The sequence below is a fragment of the Tupaia chinensis genome, unplaced genomic scaffold (assembly GCF_000334495.1).
Source record: "Tupaia chinensis unplaced genomic scaffold, TupChi_1.0 Scaffold142914_1, whole genome shotgun sequence".
NCBI classification, from domain to species: Eukaryota; Metazoa; Chordata; class Mammalia; order Scandentia; family Tupaiidae; genus Tupaia; species Tupaia belangeri.
Window position 1 is genome coordinate 430,206 of NW_006202759.1, and position 15,155 is coordinate 445,360.

At 43.9% G+C, this 15,155-nt stretch overlaps 1 protein-coding gene across 1 annotated transcript in view; it reads left to right on the top strand.

Moving 5' to 3' along the window:
- The first annotated feature begins 231 nt into the window (after positions 1 to 231).
- Positions 232 to 15,155, top strand: part of LOC102474347 (cytochrome P450 4A6) — an 86,477-nt gene continuing 71,553 nt past the window's right edge. The window contains exons 1-11 of the mRNA XM_006163767.2: positions 232 to 471; positions 8,761 to 8,902; positions 9,582 to 9,626; positions 10,137 to 10,264; positions 11,499 to 11,623; positions 11,940 to 12,094; positions 12,520 to 12,626; positions 12,710 to 12,900; positions 12,998 to 13,131; positions 14,569 to 14,633; positions 14,779 to 14,855. Of these exons, the coding sequence (XP_006163829.1) occupies positions 277 to 471; positions 8,761 to 8,902; positions 9,582 to 9,626; positions 10,137 to 10,264; positions 11,499 to 11,623; positions 11,940 to 12,094; positions 12,520 to 12,626; positions 12,710 to 12,900; positions 12,998 to 13,131; positions 14,569 to 14,633; positions 14,779 to 14,855 (1,364 nt within the window). The 5' untranslated portion in view covers positions 232 to 276. The remainder of the gene's footprint in view (positions 472 to 8,760; positions 8,903 to 9,581; positions 9,627 to 10,136; positions 10,265 to 11,498; positions 11,624 to 11,939; positions 12,095 to 12,519; positions 12,627 to 12,709; positions 12,901 to 12,997; positions 13,132 to 14,568; positions 14,634 to 14,778; positions 14,856 to 15,155) is intronic.

Sequence of the window (15,155 nt, forward strand, 5' to 3'; positions counted from 1 at the left end):
CACACTGCCTGGCATATAGTAGGTGTTCATGAAATACCTGTGCGTAATAAGGAGAGCAGAATGTGGGCCTGTACAAGCCATCACCACTGTCCACTGATAATGTTTTCCTCTCCTGTTTCCCTCGCAGGATCTCGGGTTAATCACCCTGTTACTGAGTTCAAACTTTACCCTCCCACTGCTCCCCATAAGTGGGTGGGGCAATCCTCACAGCACTGGGCAGGTATTGGGGCTGTCAGGGTCAGGCGCGATCAGTGGCCCTGAGTCTTCCACTGCACCATGAGCGTCTCTCTGCTGAGCCTCAGCAGCTTCCTAGGCGGCCTGTTCAGGCTCCTCCAAGGGGCCTCCCTGCTGGGCCTGCTGCTGCTGCTGCTCAAGGCAGCCCAGTTCTACCTGCACAGGCAGTGGCTGCTCAGAGCCCTCCAGCAGTTCCCGTCCCCTCCCTCGCACTGGCTCTATGGGCACAACCGTGAGGTAGGTATTAAATAGGGAAGGCCAGGGGGCGTGTACTTTCAGAAGCTACTCAGTAAGTCCACAGGACAAAGCCTGCTGTGTGTACAGCGGGTGGTCTCTGAGGCACACCCAATTATCTCCCAGGTCTGGGCTTATCCCAGCAACAAGGAGCCCACTACATTACCAGAAGCTCGTCCTGCAGTTAATCAGCTCTGTCATACACTCCTCCCTCAAGTTGAGCTGACGCTTCGTTGGCAGCCCTGCCCTTGGAGGGCAATCCATGGTTCTTCCTGGGTTCCTTTTTATCTAGGCTAGTAACCCCCGGCAGCCTCAGCTATTCTCAAAGATAAAGGTTTCTAGATGTTTTTCTTCCTCAGACACTCAATTTCATCCTCTGCATGGACAAGTTTGTCTGAGAATGTAGACATCAGTGTAATCCTCGTCATGTGAGGTTCACAGGGGCCCGAGACCATAGGTTGGAATTTAAGAACCCAGGCCACAGAAAGTTACTCTGCTGCGGTGGGTGGGTGATGTCAGGTGTTGGGGATCTATCTAGTGGCTCACTTTGCATGAGATGACCAAATTTCCAGAATGAGTGTGTTCAGTGCTAAAAGCTGACTCTAATTGGCACTTGAGGGGGTTGACTTGTCAATGTCCTGAATGTTACAGATGCCAGTGTTGAGTTATCCCATTAAACAGGGTCTGTTTACTGCAAGTCCTCCTCCTGCATACCCTAGATTCAGAGACCATGGGAGTCTAGTGTATCATCCAGTCCTATTGCCAGTTTCCAGCACAGAGCAGGCACAGAGGGTTCTTGGCTCAGGTGTGTGGAAAGAGAAAGGAGAGAAAACAGCAGCTCAGGACTAGGGGACAGACAGACCCTTCCTCCTGCACTTCCAGCACTGGGTGTGGGGACAGCATGGCTTTGGGGCTGTGGACCACCAAGGTTTGCTATTTCAACAGCATCTGCAGAGGAGGACTTGCAGAGGGCTAAGACCTCTGTTGTGTTGAAGAAGGAGGCCAAGCCATTCTGCAGAGCTTAGCTGAAGTAGGGAGCCTTAGTAGCAGCCACAGGGAGACAATGCCAGCCGTTTCTTCATGCAAATTGTGGCACTGTTGACTTTGAGATTTTTTATTGTGACATTTTGTTGAATGTAATGGTCACTTTTCTGAGCCTGCATTTGACATAAGGAATCACTGAAAGCTCCTCCAAGGATTTTCCTATTATATAGGTGGCTTTTTGATGACAGGGAGATTCACTAAGTAGATCATTTGTAGTATGTAAATAATACAATTCTCAGTGCTGAAACATCTCAACCTCTGCTTGCCCAACAGGCACTAAAGCCACATATTGCTGGCTTTTATACTATTTTCTGATATTGTTTATTAACTATTTCTATCTTTAACTAAGTAAAGAACTAGAATGTCACCTGTACTAGGCAAAGCTCGTATTTCAGGCCAATGAAGAGTATGATCTCTTTTGCCAGGTTCCCTAGATTCATAGTTTAGCTCTGCCATATTGTAAATACCCACCACATACTTCGGTATTCTCACCTGTCAAAGAAACTGATAATAATAATTGCAATACTCCAGTGAGGTATGATAATCTTAGGATGTTTCCAGTACAGAACAAAGAACACGGTTGTACTCACTATCATTTGTATGAATTAAAAATAATGTTTGTTTTAGGTCCAGAGGATAGTGCAGCATTAAAATACAACACTCAATAAGACAATCCAATGTGGGGAGTTACCAGGTTCAAATCCAGAGACTTTCCTGTGGCTGCCAAACCTAGCCAAGAGTCTGGAGGTGATTTAGGCTGGGCTGAACTGCAATGTAAAGCCCTGTTGTAGATTCCTCTCTCTCTCCCTCTCTCTTGTTCTCTTCTTCTTGCTCATGCAATTAATGAATAAATAAGCTTGGGATATAGTAATGCTAATGCCTATGAGAGATAAGCACTTTGTAGGCTTAAGAAACATACCTCGCTAAATAGAGTGAAATCTGACAGAGACTGTGAAATACAGAACCCAGGATCTTCGGACTGAAATAACCCAAACAGTTCCATGCATCTCCTTGTCCTTCCTCCTGTGTCAGGCATACCTACTAGTCTGGTGGAGCTTATAATACCTCATGATTACCAGTGCAGGCTCCATCATTACCTGTCCACCTACTCCCTGCACGGGCGAGTGCAGGCGCACACACACACCTCTAATTGGGGAAATTCCTTTGTGGCTGCAATTCCCAGGGGCATCTGGGTGAGAACAGCTTCTTGGAGCATGACCTACATGGTGTGGCCAGGGCATGGGAGGCGAGGTGGGCACTGGATATTTGCTTACAAAGTTAAGGGGACCATCTTCTCCACAATGATTCAGGTGTCTCTGGCCAGACCTGCCCAGGAATGGGTGGCAACCCCAGCAGGTTTACTGAGGATCTAATAGGCTAGGGGGCACCTGAGTAGTTAGAGTGGAGAATGGGTAGGTAGGACATGGGTTAGCCCTGTAGGGTTCCTGAAGAACACTAATGATTGTTCCCAGAAGCAGGATTTGCAGAGAGCTGACTGGTGTGAGCATCTTAGCCAGAGAGGAAACATGCTAGGGTTGGCCTCATAGCCTATTTATTGGTTAAGGAAACTGGATCTCTCTGATCAACCATGATTCAAATCCTAGCAATGGAGTTTTAAAAAGCATGCCATGTTCATATGGATGTGCATGCCAGAAATCCTGAGAGAATTAAGAAATATAAAGGAGAGATTTCAGTGTGGCCACGCCCCATCAGAAAAAGTGTTCTCCCCTTTTCTCTCTTTCTCTGTCCCTGTGTATCTCTATGGAAAGCATACACATTAGCAGTTAAAAGACACACACACACACACACACACAAAGGGACCAGCACGTGGCATACCAGTTACATCACTGGACTCCCATGTGGTCAACCTTGGTTTGAGTCCTGGATTTGGTGACTTGAAAATCACACTTGATTCCTGTGTGTATGTGCCCAAGATACCAGGAGGAGAAGGGAGGAGAAGGTATTGCATTGTGGACATCCCCTCTCTAAGGTGATTTCTCACTTTTCGTCTTACTATCTCTATCTCTGTCTCTTTCTGGCCAGCACACAGGCCCTAAGGCAAAAACCTCTAAAAGAGGAACACACACACACACACACAAAACCCAACTGGGGCCAATTGGTGGCATGGTGCTTAAGGCTCTGGGCACCCACGTGGCTGACTGCAGTTTGAATCCTGGACCAAATGGCTTGAAATTCACACTCGCATTTGCATGCAAGTTCAAAATCAAAAGGCAGAATACAGAAGTAAGCAGGGTATAGCCAAGCCACTGGGGGTGATTTCTCACTTTCCCTCCTATTTTCTTTCATTTCCAGTGAGCACATGTGCACTATGGCAAAAACCTAAAACAAAACAAGAAAAAGAAAGAAAGAGAAAGAAAAAGAAAGAAAGAAAGAGAAAGAAAGAAAGAAAGAAAGAAAGAAAGAAAGAAAGAAAGAAAGAAAGAAAGAGAGAAAGAGAAAGGAAGCATCCTGCAGTGCTAAAACAGACTTCCCAACTCTTGCTGAGCTGGCTAAGGGGATACTGGGGGATAGTTCTATAGGTGTAGTGACAGAGGTTCCCATTGGCTAGTCCTTACATGTGGTAAAAGAAGAAGGGAAGACCTAATGATGGATATGACCTGGGAGCATAGAGAAACCTCTTTAAATAATTCCAGTGGGACACTGTCTAGTTCAGGCAGGCTTTCTGTCCTGCCTCTACTAGCACCTAAGTGCCATGACACAGGACTTATCTGTTTTCTGCTGAGTCTCCAGGTTCTAGGATGGGAATTCAAACAAAATAATCACACAATAAATAGAAATAACACAATGAATCACACGTGCACTGGCTCATTCAGTGTCATAAAACAATTTGCATGTCTGCCCAGCTCACTTATTCTGGGATGTCTTACTTATCCAAATGGATAGGTTTCTGTATAGCCTATTCAGACAAGCCATAGTAAATTGAAACAGGTGGACACCATAGCAATGCTGTGAAAATCAGACTCTCTGAACAGAATTCAGTAGTGCCGTTGAGACTCAACCAGTGGTAGAACGGTAGTCAGTCAGTGCAGGAGGTTAGAGCTGCCCTTCTCTACCACATGATCTGAAGATACAAGAACAGGGTTTTTTTCTCTTTATCATGGCTATTCTAGCTTATAGAAAACTGCCTGGCACATACCAGGGCTCAAAAAATAGTTATTGTACACATTAATGCATTTATGAAGAAACAAAGAGAGACTCAGAATCCAGACAGCTCTTCAGTCCCTGGTACTTCCCTTTCTGCATTTTGGCTACTACCTGTCCTTGAACCACATGAGATACCTCTATGCCACTAGACTGCTTGCTTTCCCTTTTCCTTTTTCTTATGCTAGCTCATGATGATTTCTGTTTCTAATAACAAGAATTTTAATAAAGACTCACTCATTCCTCTTCTTCATATGTCCATCCATTCCTTTATGCACTTATTCATTCCTTTAAAGATAAGGTGTGATTCCCATGAGTCATGCTCCATTTGGGACTTTAAGAACACAGAACTAACAAGAAAGAAGAAAGAGAAAGAGAGAGAGAGAGAGAAAGAAAAAAGAAAAAGAAAGCAAGAAAGAAAGAAAGCAAGAAAGAAAGAAAGAAAGAAAGAAAGCAAGAAAGAAAGAAAGAAAGAAAGAAAGCAAGAAAGAAAGAAAGAAAGAAAGAAAGCAAGAAAGAAAGAAAGAAAGAAAGAAAGGAAGGAAGGAAGGAAGGAAGGAAGAAAGGAAGGAAGAAAGAATGACTCTGGGTAAATGGTGCCTAGCAACACATTGAGTTGAAACAGGAAAATGGAGGCACATCAAGAAACTTTGGGTTGCAGGGAAAGGACACGGTGAGGTCAGCAGGGTTGGGTTTTTGTGCACCTCACTTGGCCTTATTATTTCAAGTTAATTTCCTCATTCTTCTATGCAACAGGATAAAGGAATTATCCCTCCCTAATGATAAGGTTTTTTCAGCATTACATAACTGCTTGGTTTTATTTGGGTTGCCATGACAAAAGCCAGATTATGTGGCTGAAACAACAGAAATTTATTGTCTCAGATCTGGAGACTGGAAGTTTCTATTCCAGGTGTCGGCAAGGTTGCTTTTTTTCTGTGGGTTCATAGAAAAGTATCAGTTCCAGGCCTCTCTCTTGGCTTATAAACGACCTTCTTCTCCCCATTTCTTTTCACATGGTCCTTTCTCTAGATATGTCACTTTGTTCAATCATTCCTTTTTTGTGAAGACTATTGGATAAGGGCCCGCCACAATGACCTCACTTCAACTTGAAGATTATTGAATAAGGCCCCGCCACAATGACCTCACTTCAACTCTATTACCTCTGGAAAGAACCAATCTCCAAATAAGATTACATTCTAAGAATTAAAGTTTAGAATGTCAACATGTAATTTTAGGGGGAACACAACTGTTCCATATCCTTAATGTACATCTGTGGAAATTTGTGTGCACCCTGGAGTCAATTCCTGAACATTTACACAGCACTTATCATATTAAGGCTCTAAAGGCACTTCCAGCTGGAGTCAAGAGATGGTCAATAAATAGAAACGCTCTGACATTAGTCAAAGTCTCAGGGAGACAACAAGAGATTGGATCTCAGACTAGGTCATCACAAACAGTTCAGAACACCTAATCTCTGCTAATACATTAGAATGACCCTTCTTGGGACAGTCTATGCTTAAACCCTCTCTGGGAGCTGAACATACAAATAAAGTATCTATTGGGCGCCAGACAGTGACACAGAGGGGAAAATAGCCTCTGGGAGGAAATGCCACATGACAAGGTTGCTGCTTCCTAACCAGAGAACTTTCTGAGTATGCCAGGAATATACATGCCCAAGACCAGGCCTGGCAGAAACTGGGAGTGGATCACAATGTCAAGGCCCTGAGGGGATATTGTCTCACTTACTCTCTTTCTCTCTCATGAAAGAAATAATTTTTTAAAGAGAAACAGAAGGGGGCATAATGACTATGTCACTGGACTCTCACGTATCTGACCATGGTTCAAGTCAAAGAACCAGTGGCTTAAACTCATGCCGAGTGTGTGTGTGTGTGTGTGTGTGTGTGTGTGTGCATTCCCAGGAACCTGAGAGGAGAATGGAGAAGAAAGGATTGCGGCATGGCCATCTCCCCTGGGGGTTGATTTCTCACTTTCTGTTTCTCTGTCTCTCTCTGTCTTTCCGGTGAGCGCATGTGACCTATAGCAAAACTGCTCTAAAAAAAAAAAAGAGAGAGAGAAACAGAAGGTATTTTATTTTATTTTAACAGCAATGATCTGAAAATTTACTACAGCCATAACAGACAATTAATTTTTCATTCCACTCTCATTGTTTTATTTTTATTTTTATTTTTAAATGTTTTTATTTTTTATTATTCATATATTAAATCACTATACATCATTTAGATTGTGAAGAGACTTTACCCAGCATGATATACACCTCAGTCCAGCCTAGTTGAGACTATTATACACATCCTCGTTGACAGATAATAAACCTTATCTGTGTCCCACAAGTGTCTTACCTCTCCATTTCCCCCCCCCCAAATTTCCTATCCTATGCTCTTCACCTGCCACACTCTTTTTTCCATTTTGTCTTTAGTGTCCATTACAATTTTTAATGCTTTTATGTTCTCCAGTCTTTCAGTCTCTACCAGAGACAGTTGGTATATGTTAAGTGGAGACATACAGTGTCTCTCTTTCATAGCCTGAGCAACAAATCTTCCATGTTAGTCACTTTCTATCAAACTCTAGGGACTTTTTTTTTTTAATGGCTGAATAGTATTTCATGGAGTATATGTGCCACAATTTTTCAATCCATTCATCTGTGTGTGGACATTTGGGTTGGTTCCATGTCTTAGCAATCATGAATAATGCTGCAATGAAAATAGTTGTGCAAGTGCTTTTCCAACTGAGTGCTCTCCTGTACTTTGGGTAGATACCCAGGAGTGGAATTGCTGGATCATGTGTTAGTTCTATTTGAAGGTCTTTGGGGAACCTTCATATCATTCTCCATGGTGGCTGGACCAGTTTACATTCCTACCAAAAGTGTAGAAGTGTCCCCCTTTCACCACATCCCCTCCAGCATTTACCATTATTTGTTTTTTTAAATTTTGCCATTCTGAATGGGCTTAGGTGGTATTTCACTGTGGTTTTGATCTGCATCTCCCTTGCAATGAGGGATGTTGAGCATTTTTTCATATAGAGAGTTGCTTATTCAGCTCATTTTCCCATCTTTTAGTTGAATTAGTAATTTTCTTCTGGGTAAGCTGCTTGAGTTCCCTGGTTGTCAGTTCCTTATCTAAAGCACAATTAACAAAAATTCTCTTCCATTCTGGGGGTTGTTGATTCACACTAATTACAGTGTCCTTTGCTATGCAGAAACACCTTAATCTGATGTAATCCCACCTGTCTATTTGGGGGATTATAATCAAAATGACAATTCTACCCAAATTAGTCTACATGTTTAATGCAATCCCTATAAAATTACAAGAGGTGTTCTTCACAGATCTAGAAAAGACAATCATAGAATTTGTCTGGAACCATAAAAGACCCCATTTTGCTAAAGCCATCCTGCTTAAGAAGACTGGAGTAGGTGGCATCTCACTTCCTGACCCCAGAACATATTATAAAGCAGTGATAATCAAAACAGCATGATATTGGCACGAAAAATAGACATGAGGACCAATGGAACAGAGTAGAGACCCAGAAATAAGCCCCCAAACATACAGCCAACTCAGCCAACTCATCTTTGACAATGGGTACCAGTCAATACAGTGGGAAAAGAGAAACCTCTTTAGCAAATGGTGTTGGAAAAACTAGGTACCCACCTGCAGTAAAATGAATGTGAACCCCTATCTGTCACCATTAACAAAAATCAACTCAAAGTGGATCAAAGATCTAAACCTAAGACTACAAACTATAAAACTACTGGTGGAAAACACTAGGGAAACTCTGGGAGACATTGAGGTAGGCAAAGACTTCTTAAGTAAGACCCCCAAAGCACAGGAAAGAAATCATTTAAAAATTTTTTAAAAAGGAGTGTATTTCTTTATTTTAATTCTTTAAATAATAATTCTTTATTTAAATTCTTTAAATAAGCTATATTTTCTTATTATTATTTTTCACATTCAATCACTGTGTATCATTACAACATACAAAATGAATTTTCCCAGCATGAATACATAGTATATTAGTCCAGTCAAAGATATTATCATACACATTATCATTAACAGATTATTTCTTCTGTGACAGTTCCGAAAAAACCAGGAGCTACAACAGATGCTGAAATGGGTAGAGAAATTCCCAAGTGCCTGTCCTCGTTGGCTATTGGGGAGCAAGGTCTTTCTCCATGTCTATGACCCGGACTACATGAAGGTGATTCTGGGGAGATCAGGTGAGAGTGAGATCATCATCCCAGCTGGAGCACCTCTTCCCTCTTGATAATAAGTCCTGGATTTGTGGAACTGCAGGAGAAAGTGGCAGGGCAACCATCCATATCTACCTTTATATAAACCATCCATTAAGTACAAACCCAGCCTAAGGCCAACTATGTTTTCTAAGTACTGAATGTTTCTAAGTACTAAGTTGGGTATAGAGCCAAATACTGTTTTCTATCTTGCTCATTTTGCTTTTTATTTTCTAAGATAAATTGAGGTTATCCCTTATATAATTTTGTTTTCAAATCTGAGACATAAATTCTATATCCACACTAACTTGAGTTTAAAATCTCTAATTGTTGCCTGTCCTGGAGTGGGGGGTAACAATATTATAGCCATATCTAGGGTACCAAAAGGCTCTGTCTCCTTCTTTGGTGTAGAGGATACAGGCTATGCTACTCACCAACTGACCACTGAGGACCTGTGGGTATTATCTTGCTGGTACACTGGGTCTGCCTTTCTCCGTGTACACTGAACTTCAGGATAGGGTGAGAGAAGGGAATGGGGTGCAAGTGGGAGGTGAATGCCAACAAACAAACCTCAAGAGCTGATGGCAGTAAATGGTCTGAACCATAGCTTAGAGGCTGCTTTATTTGGTTGCCCAGTTTCTCACTAATGCACTTTCTTATCTTCTAGACCCAAAGGTCCATGATATCCACAAATTTGTAACCCCATGGATTGGTAAGTATAGCTAACTGGAACAACTGTCTGCTTGTCATTAGGTTTCCCAAGAGCTATGTCTTTGGCTCCTGGAGAACAACAGGTGACAGGCCACCATTGTCATGATCCCATCCCTAAATCCTGCCTCATTTCTCTTCTTCTAAACAGACCACATCCCTTCTTACAGGATGGAGTGAGCTCCCTGATAGGCTCCTTTCCACATCTGTTTTTAGTTCTCTACAAATACCTCAGTCAGACAGTTACTGAAGTCTCTCCTTGACCCGCCCCTTACTCTTTTCAACCCTTATGTCACAGCCAGTATAATCACTTAGATGTGTTAGCCCAACTGGGAAATTCACATTGTTGTAACATGTGAATAGCTCTCCTACCTTTCTCCAAGAAATTCTGTATTCATCTGAGTTTTCTCCCCTAAGAATTACCTCTACATCTTTTCTCCCATATTGTCCTGTCATCCCTGTGATCCCATCTCCCAACACACACACACACACCTCACACCCATCTTTGGCCTAGGGTATGGTTTGGTGCTTTTGGAAGGTCAGACGTGGTTTCAACGCCGCAGGATGCTGACCCCAGCCTTCCACTATGGCATCCTCAAACCCTACGTGAGGCTCATGGCTGATTCTGTCCAAGTGATGCTGGTAAGTCTGTCTCTCTCTGCTCCATGCACCCATACACAGCACACACTATCTGATTGTACCCAAACACATGTGGCCTCCAGATCTTGCATGGACTAACATACCCAGGCACAGACGGACACAGCATACCTCTGACGATCACATGCCCATTGTCAGGGGCTCAGACACCCTTCTCTGTCAGGACCTATTTTCTCTCACAGACATATTCACGTGCTTAACCCAACCAATGTGACCCTCATACCCAAACGCAGTGTTTACTGCACTTGGAGATACAGATCCAGATAGACCATTGGCATAAGCACACATGTATAAACACACAGAGATGTGCCCGACAGACACACACAAGTCTGCAGACATATATACACTGGCAAATGTGGCCATGTATACTACCTTTCCAGACATAGAACTTGAAGAGCAGACAAGCTCCTTTTCTCAGGTATCAACTCTTACCTGTGCAATCACTTTGGTGATGGTCCAATGAGACCCTTTCCCAGGAAGTTTTTAGGCAAAGGCCCCAGTGGCTTTGCTATTGATGAGAGTCCTTTAGGGGGACAAGCTTGCTCTGGGAAGTGGCAGGTCCATTGGTGAGGGAGATCCCAAGATGTCAGCCAGGATCTGCAATGATTTGAGCCACTCCACAGGGCGAAATGGACACCAGGTCTGCTTGCTCAGTGCAGGTCCTGTAACACAAAGAGGAATCTGATCACTCACCAAGCTAGGCTCCAATAAAGTCTGATAAATAACAGAAAATTAATGTCCCTGTTTTTTCTCCTTTAGTGGCCCTCTCACACTGGTCCCATACACTTTTCTTTCCCAGACATATTTGCTCCTTAAAATTGGGATTCATGGGTCCTGTCCCTCAGGTGTAACTTAGCAATCAAGATTTCAAACGATTACTCTATTCTTTGTATCCCGCATAACAATGTTTTCTGGTCTACCAAAAGGTAATGATCATCATAACTTGTTCTAAAATTGAAAGTAAACTCAAAATAATGCAAGACAACAGGTTTGATTTTATTTTTAAAAAAAAGAAGAAAGGAAGAAAGACAGGGGAAAAAAAGAAATAAACTATGTGAAAAAAATAGGCAGTGGTTTATAAACACTTATTTTAGAGTCTTGGTTTGCTTTATAAATTCAGAAAATCACATGGGAATATATAGATAGTGGGGGGAAAAAACAGCCTTTGCACAGAGTTCTTGGAGAAATTGAGAAAGTCAATGTTCCTGTGCCCCACAAGGACAAATGGGAGAAACTTACTGACCAGGGCACTCCTCTGGAGATCTTAGGACACATGTCCATGATGACCTTGAACACCATGATGAAGTGTGCCTTCAGTTACCAGGACAGAGGCCAACTGGACAGGTCAGTGATCATCTTTCAGCTGTGGGTCCTTGTTTTTACAATTTACCGTGGATGCACTTGAGGGGCAGGTGAGGCAGGTCATATGCTCACCTCCACATGAACCAACATTCTACCCCAGTCCTGCACAGGATCACTAATCCTTACTATGAGAATAGCCTGGCTGCTCATGCCATCATACAGAGACCAGGGAGTCACAAAGGACGTAGAACAGAAGTGAGAGATGCCTCTGTCTGACTTCTCCCCACTGTTTGAGCCCACTCTGCCTGTGAGTCTGAGGCACCGCCACCATGTTGGGACATTTCTCATCTTCTCACAGGGATTCCCAGTCCTACATCCAGGCCATCGGGGACATGGGAAACCAATTATTTTCTCGTGTGACGAATGTCTTTCATTGGAATGACATCATCTACAGGCTGACTCCTGCTGGCCAGCGGGCTCTACACAACTGCCAGATTGCCCATGAGCATACAGGTCCTGTCTCTTACTCCTCTCCCCTCCCTTACTGGCACAGCCCTAAGAAGCTGGCCTGTACCCTCAGGCAGAGCTAGGTCTGTTGGAATACCTAAATGTCCTACCCAAGGTCAGGCTAGGGATTTCTTTGCTGCAGATGAAGGAATCTCCAATGTTGCTGAATCAGGTAGAGTGCAGGGGTTACATGTATCTGCTCACTGGTCTTATTGACTATGATCTTGTCACACCAGCATTTAGGCAGATGCTCTACAGACTATGCTCCTGAGTTGATGCACAGCTGCTTCACGGTGCTAGAGCCCCCATCATGACTGATGCACCATACCCACATTCACCATGAGATTTATATGGTGCCCATTTGGGGGCAGGTGGGACAGATGGGGCCACTGGGGGGTGTAATAGCACCTGGAACCACTGTTCTTCCATAGACAGAGTGATCCAGCTGAGGAAGGCTCAACTGCAGAAGGCTGGAGAGCTGGAGAAGATCAGAGGGAGGAGGCACTTGGACTTCCTGGACATCCTCCTTCTGGCCCAAGTGAGTATGTATAGGACAGGCCTGAGGCTGTTCCCAGAAGGAAGAGGGAGGCATAAGCCTGTATTCTCCCCTGGCTCCTACAGGCAGAGAGTGGGAGCAGCTTGTCTGACCAGGACCTCCGTGCTGAAGTGGACACATTCATGTTTGGAGGCCATGACACCACAGCTAGTGGCATCTCCTGGATCCTCTATGCTCTGGCTACTCACCCAGAGCATCAGCAGAAGTGCCGAGAGGAAATCCAGAGCCTCCTGGGGGATGGCACCTCCATCTCCTGGTGAGTGAGTGCTTGGGTCATGGGGGAGCCCTGCAGATTATGTCATGGGTAAGCTTGCAGCCTGGGCCTGGCACATCCCATGATAGGCTCCTTTCAGGGACCACCTAGACCAGATGCCCTACACCACCATGTGCATCAAGGAGGCCCTGAGACTCTACCCTCCAGTACCTGTTGCTGGCAGAGAACTCAGCAAACCCATCACCTTCCCTGATGGGCGCTCCTTACCCAAAGGTATGAACTTCCCAACACTAACAAACCTACACACTCCACAGGACACATGAGGCCTGAGTATCTAGGTGTACTTCAACAATTCAAATCTTCTCTGGACCTTCCTTTCTTCATCAGTAACAATGATATGTGCTTTGTGGTTAGGATGAGGTATATGAAATCCCTGGCACAGGGCTGGCCTAGAACAAAAGTTGAGTAAGTATTAGTTCCCCTTTCTATGCATCGAGATATTCCATTTGGATGTTGGCCTAAATGATCTGCAAGATCCATTCCAATAGGTAATTTCACAGGAATTGGATTCTACACTTCCATTATTACCCAGAACTAATACACCACTCTGTTTAGAATCTATTGTCTTATCTTGTATGTTTATCTTTATTTCAGTGCAACTAACTTTCTTTGATTCTAGCATTCCTGTCTTCTATTTCTGAGTCAAAGTTTATAGTAGTCAGAGACTACTCTGTGTACATACCCTCACCAGAGAGACAGAGAAAGATAGAGTGGAGAAGTAAGAAAACACCCCCATGGGGTATGATCATGCCTCAATCCCTTCTCCTCTATCTCTTTGTCCTTTTGGGCCTTTGGACACAAATGCACACATTCCCAGTATGTTTTTCAAGGCATCAGGTCTCAGCCTGCATAGTCAGTAATGTGGGATCTACTAGCCTTAACAACCAGGTCATTTTTTTCCATTTTTTTTTTTTACATCTTTCAAATATGATATGACATGTGGATACCTCAGCTATGGTACGTGTAAAATAATGTACCTAACAGTTGGTTTGATGATGCCCTAGTCCTTGGAATTCTATCCACATGGATGTCACATTAGTAGCTCTGAATGTGGTCTTAGGATGTTAGCTCTAAAATTCTCGTTCTCTGAGACATGGAGGACTGGAGAAGATTCTGACAGGGGTAGGAAGTGGAGGTAAATGAGAGTGATCAGGAATGCAGAATCACAGGTTCAATGTGGTCCAGTCTTGAAGAGCCCTCAGGGTGATGACAGAGAGTAGCTGATGACTAGATTTGTGGCCACGCCACAGTTGGGGGCCACTCATTGGCTCACTCATTATCGGGTCTCATCATCAGGTCTCACCCATCATCGGCTCACACTACCTGTGTGATCATAAGGAAGTCAGTTCACCTTTTCTTGAGCCTCAAATGCTTCATCTGAAAGCTCTTGTGAAGTAATGTACAAACATAAGTTGTCACTGGAGCTACTACAACCTCAAAGTGCCCAGTGCTTTCCTACTCTTATCCTGGGGCAATGGCGGTCTGTCATTTGGTACTCAGGGCTTCCCGAGCCCATCCCACCTCTCTTACAATAATATTATACTGTTAAAAATCATTTCTGACAGCCAAGCCTTATGTGCAGCCCCATGCTGGCTGAGGGCCCCCCCCCCTTGCTATGGTCATTCTCTCTCTTTCCTGCCTGTCCCACAGGTATCTCGGTCTCACTGTCCTTTTATGCCCTTCACCACAACCCAGAGGTGTGGCCAAACCCAGAGGTATGAGGGTCCTGGGAGGAGGGTATGGGAAGATCTCTCGGGACCAGCTTCTTCATTTATGCCTAACTCTGGGTGTCCTGTTCCCTCATGGAATGGGAGCAGAGGTTGACCCCTACCCATCCTGGTCCTGCTGCTCTCTCCATAGGTGTTCGACCCTTCCCGCTTTGCACCAGGTTCTACTCGACACAGTCATGCTTTCCTGCCCTTCTCAGCAGGGTCCAGGTGAGATGATGTCTGGGCTGTGGTTGTCACCTGTAAGGGTTCCTGAATGTGTAGTTCTCCACACTTATTGTATTTTCAGTCATCCCCTTGTTAGTCTCATGGGAAGGAGGGCTCACTTGGAGACATTGACTCATCACTCTTCCACTGACAGCCAGCACTCACTGTCAGTGGCTGTTTCCAATCAGTGCACTCGATGTTTTCCTCCTTTTAGAGATAGAACTTTATGAATTAGATTTTCTTATGTAAATTGAAATTGAGGTTTTGTCCTTTGCAATGGCCAGGAATCTTTTTTTTTTTTTT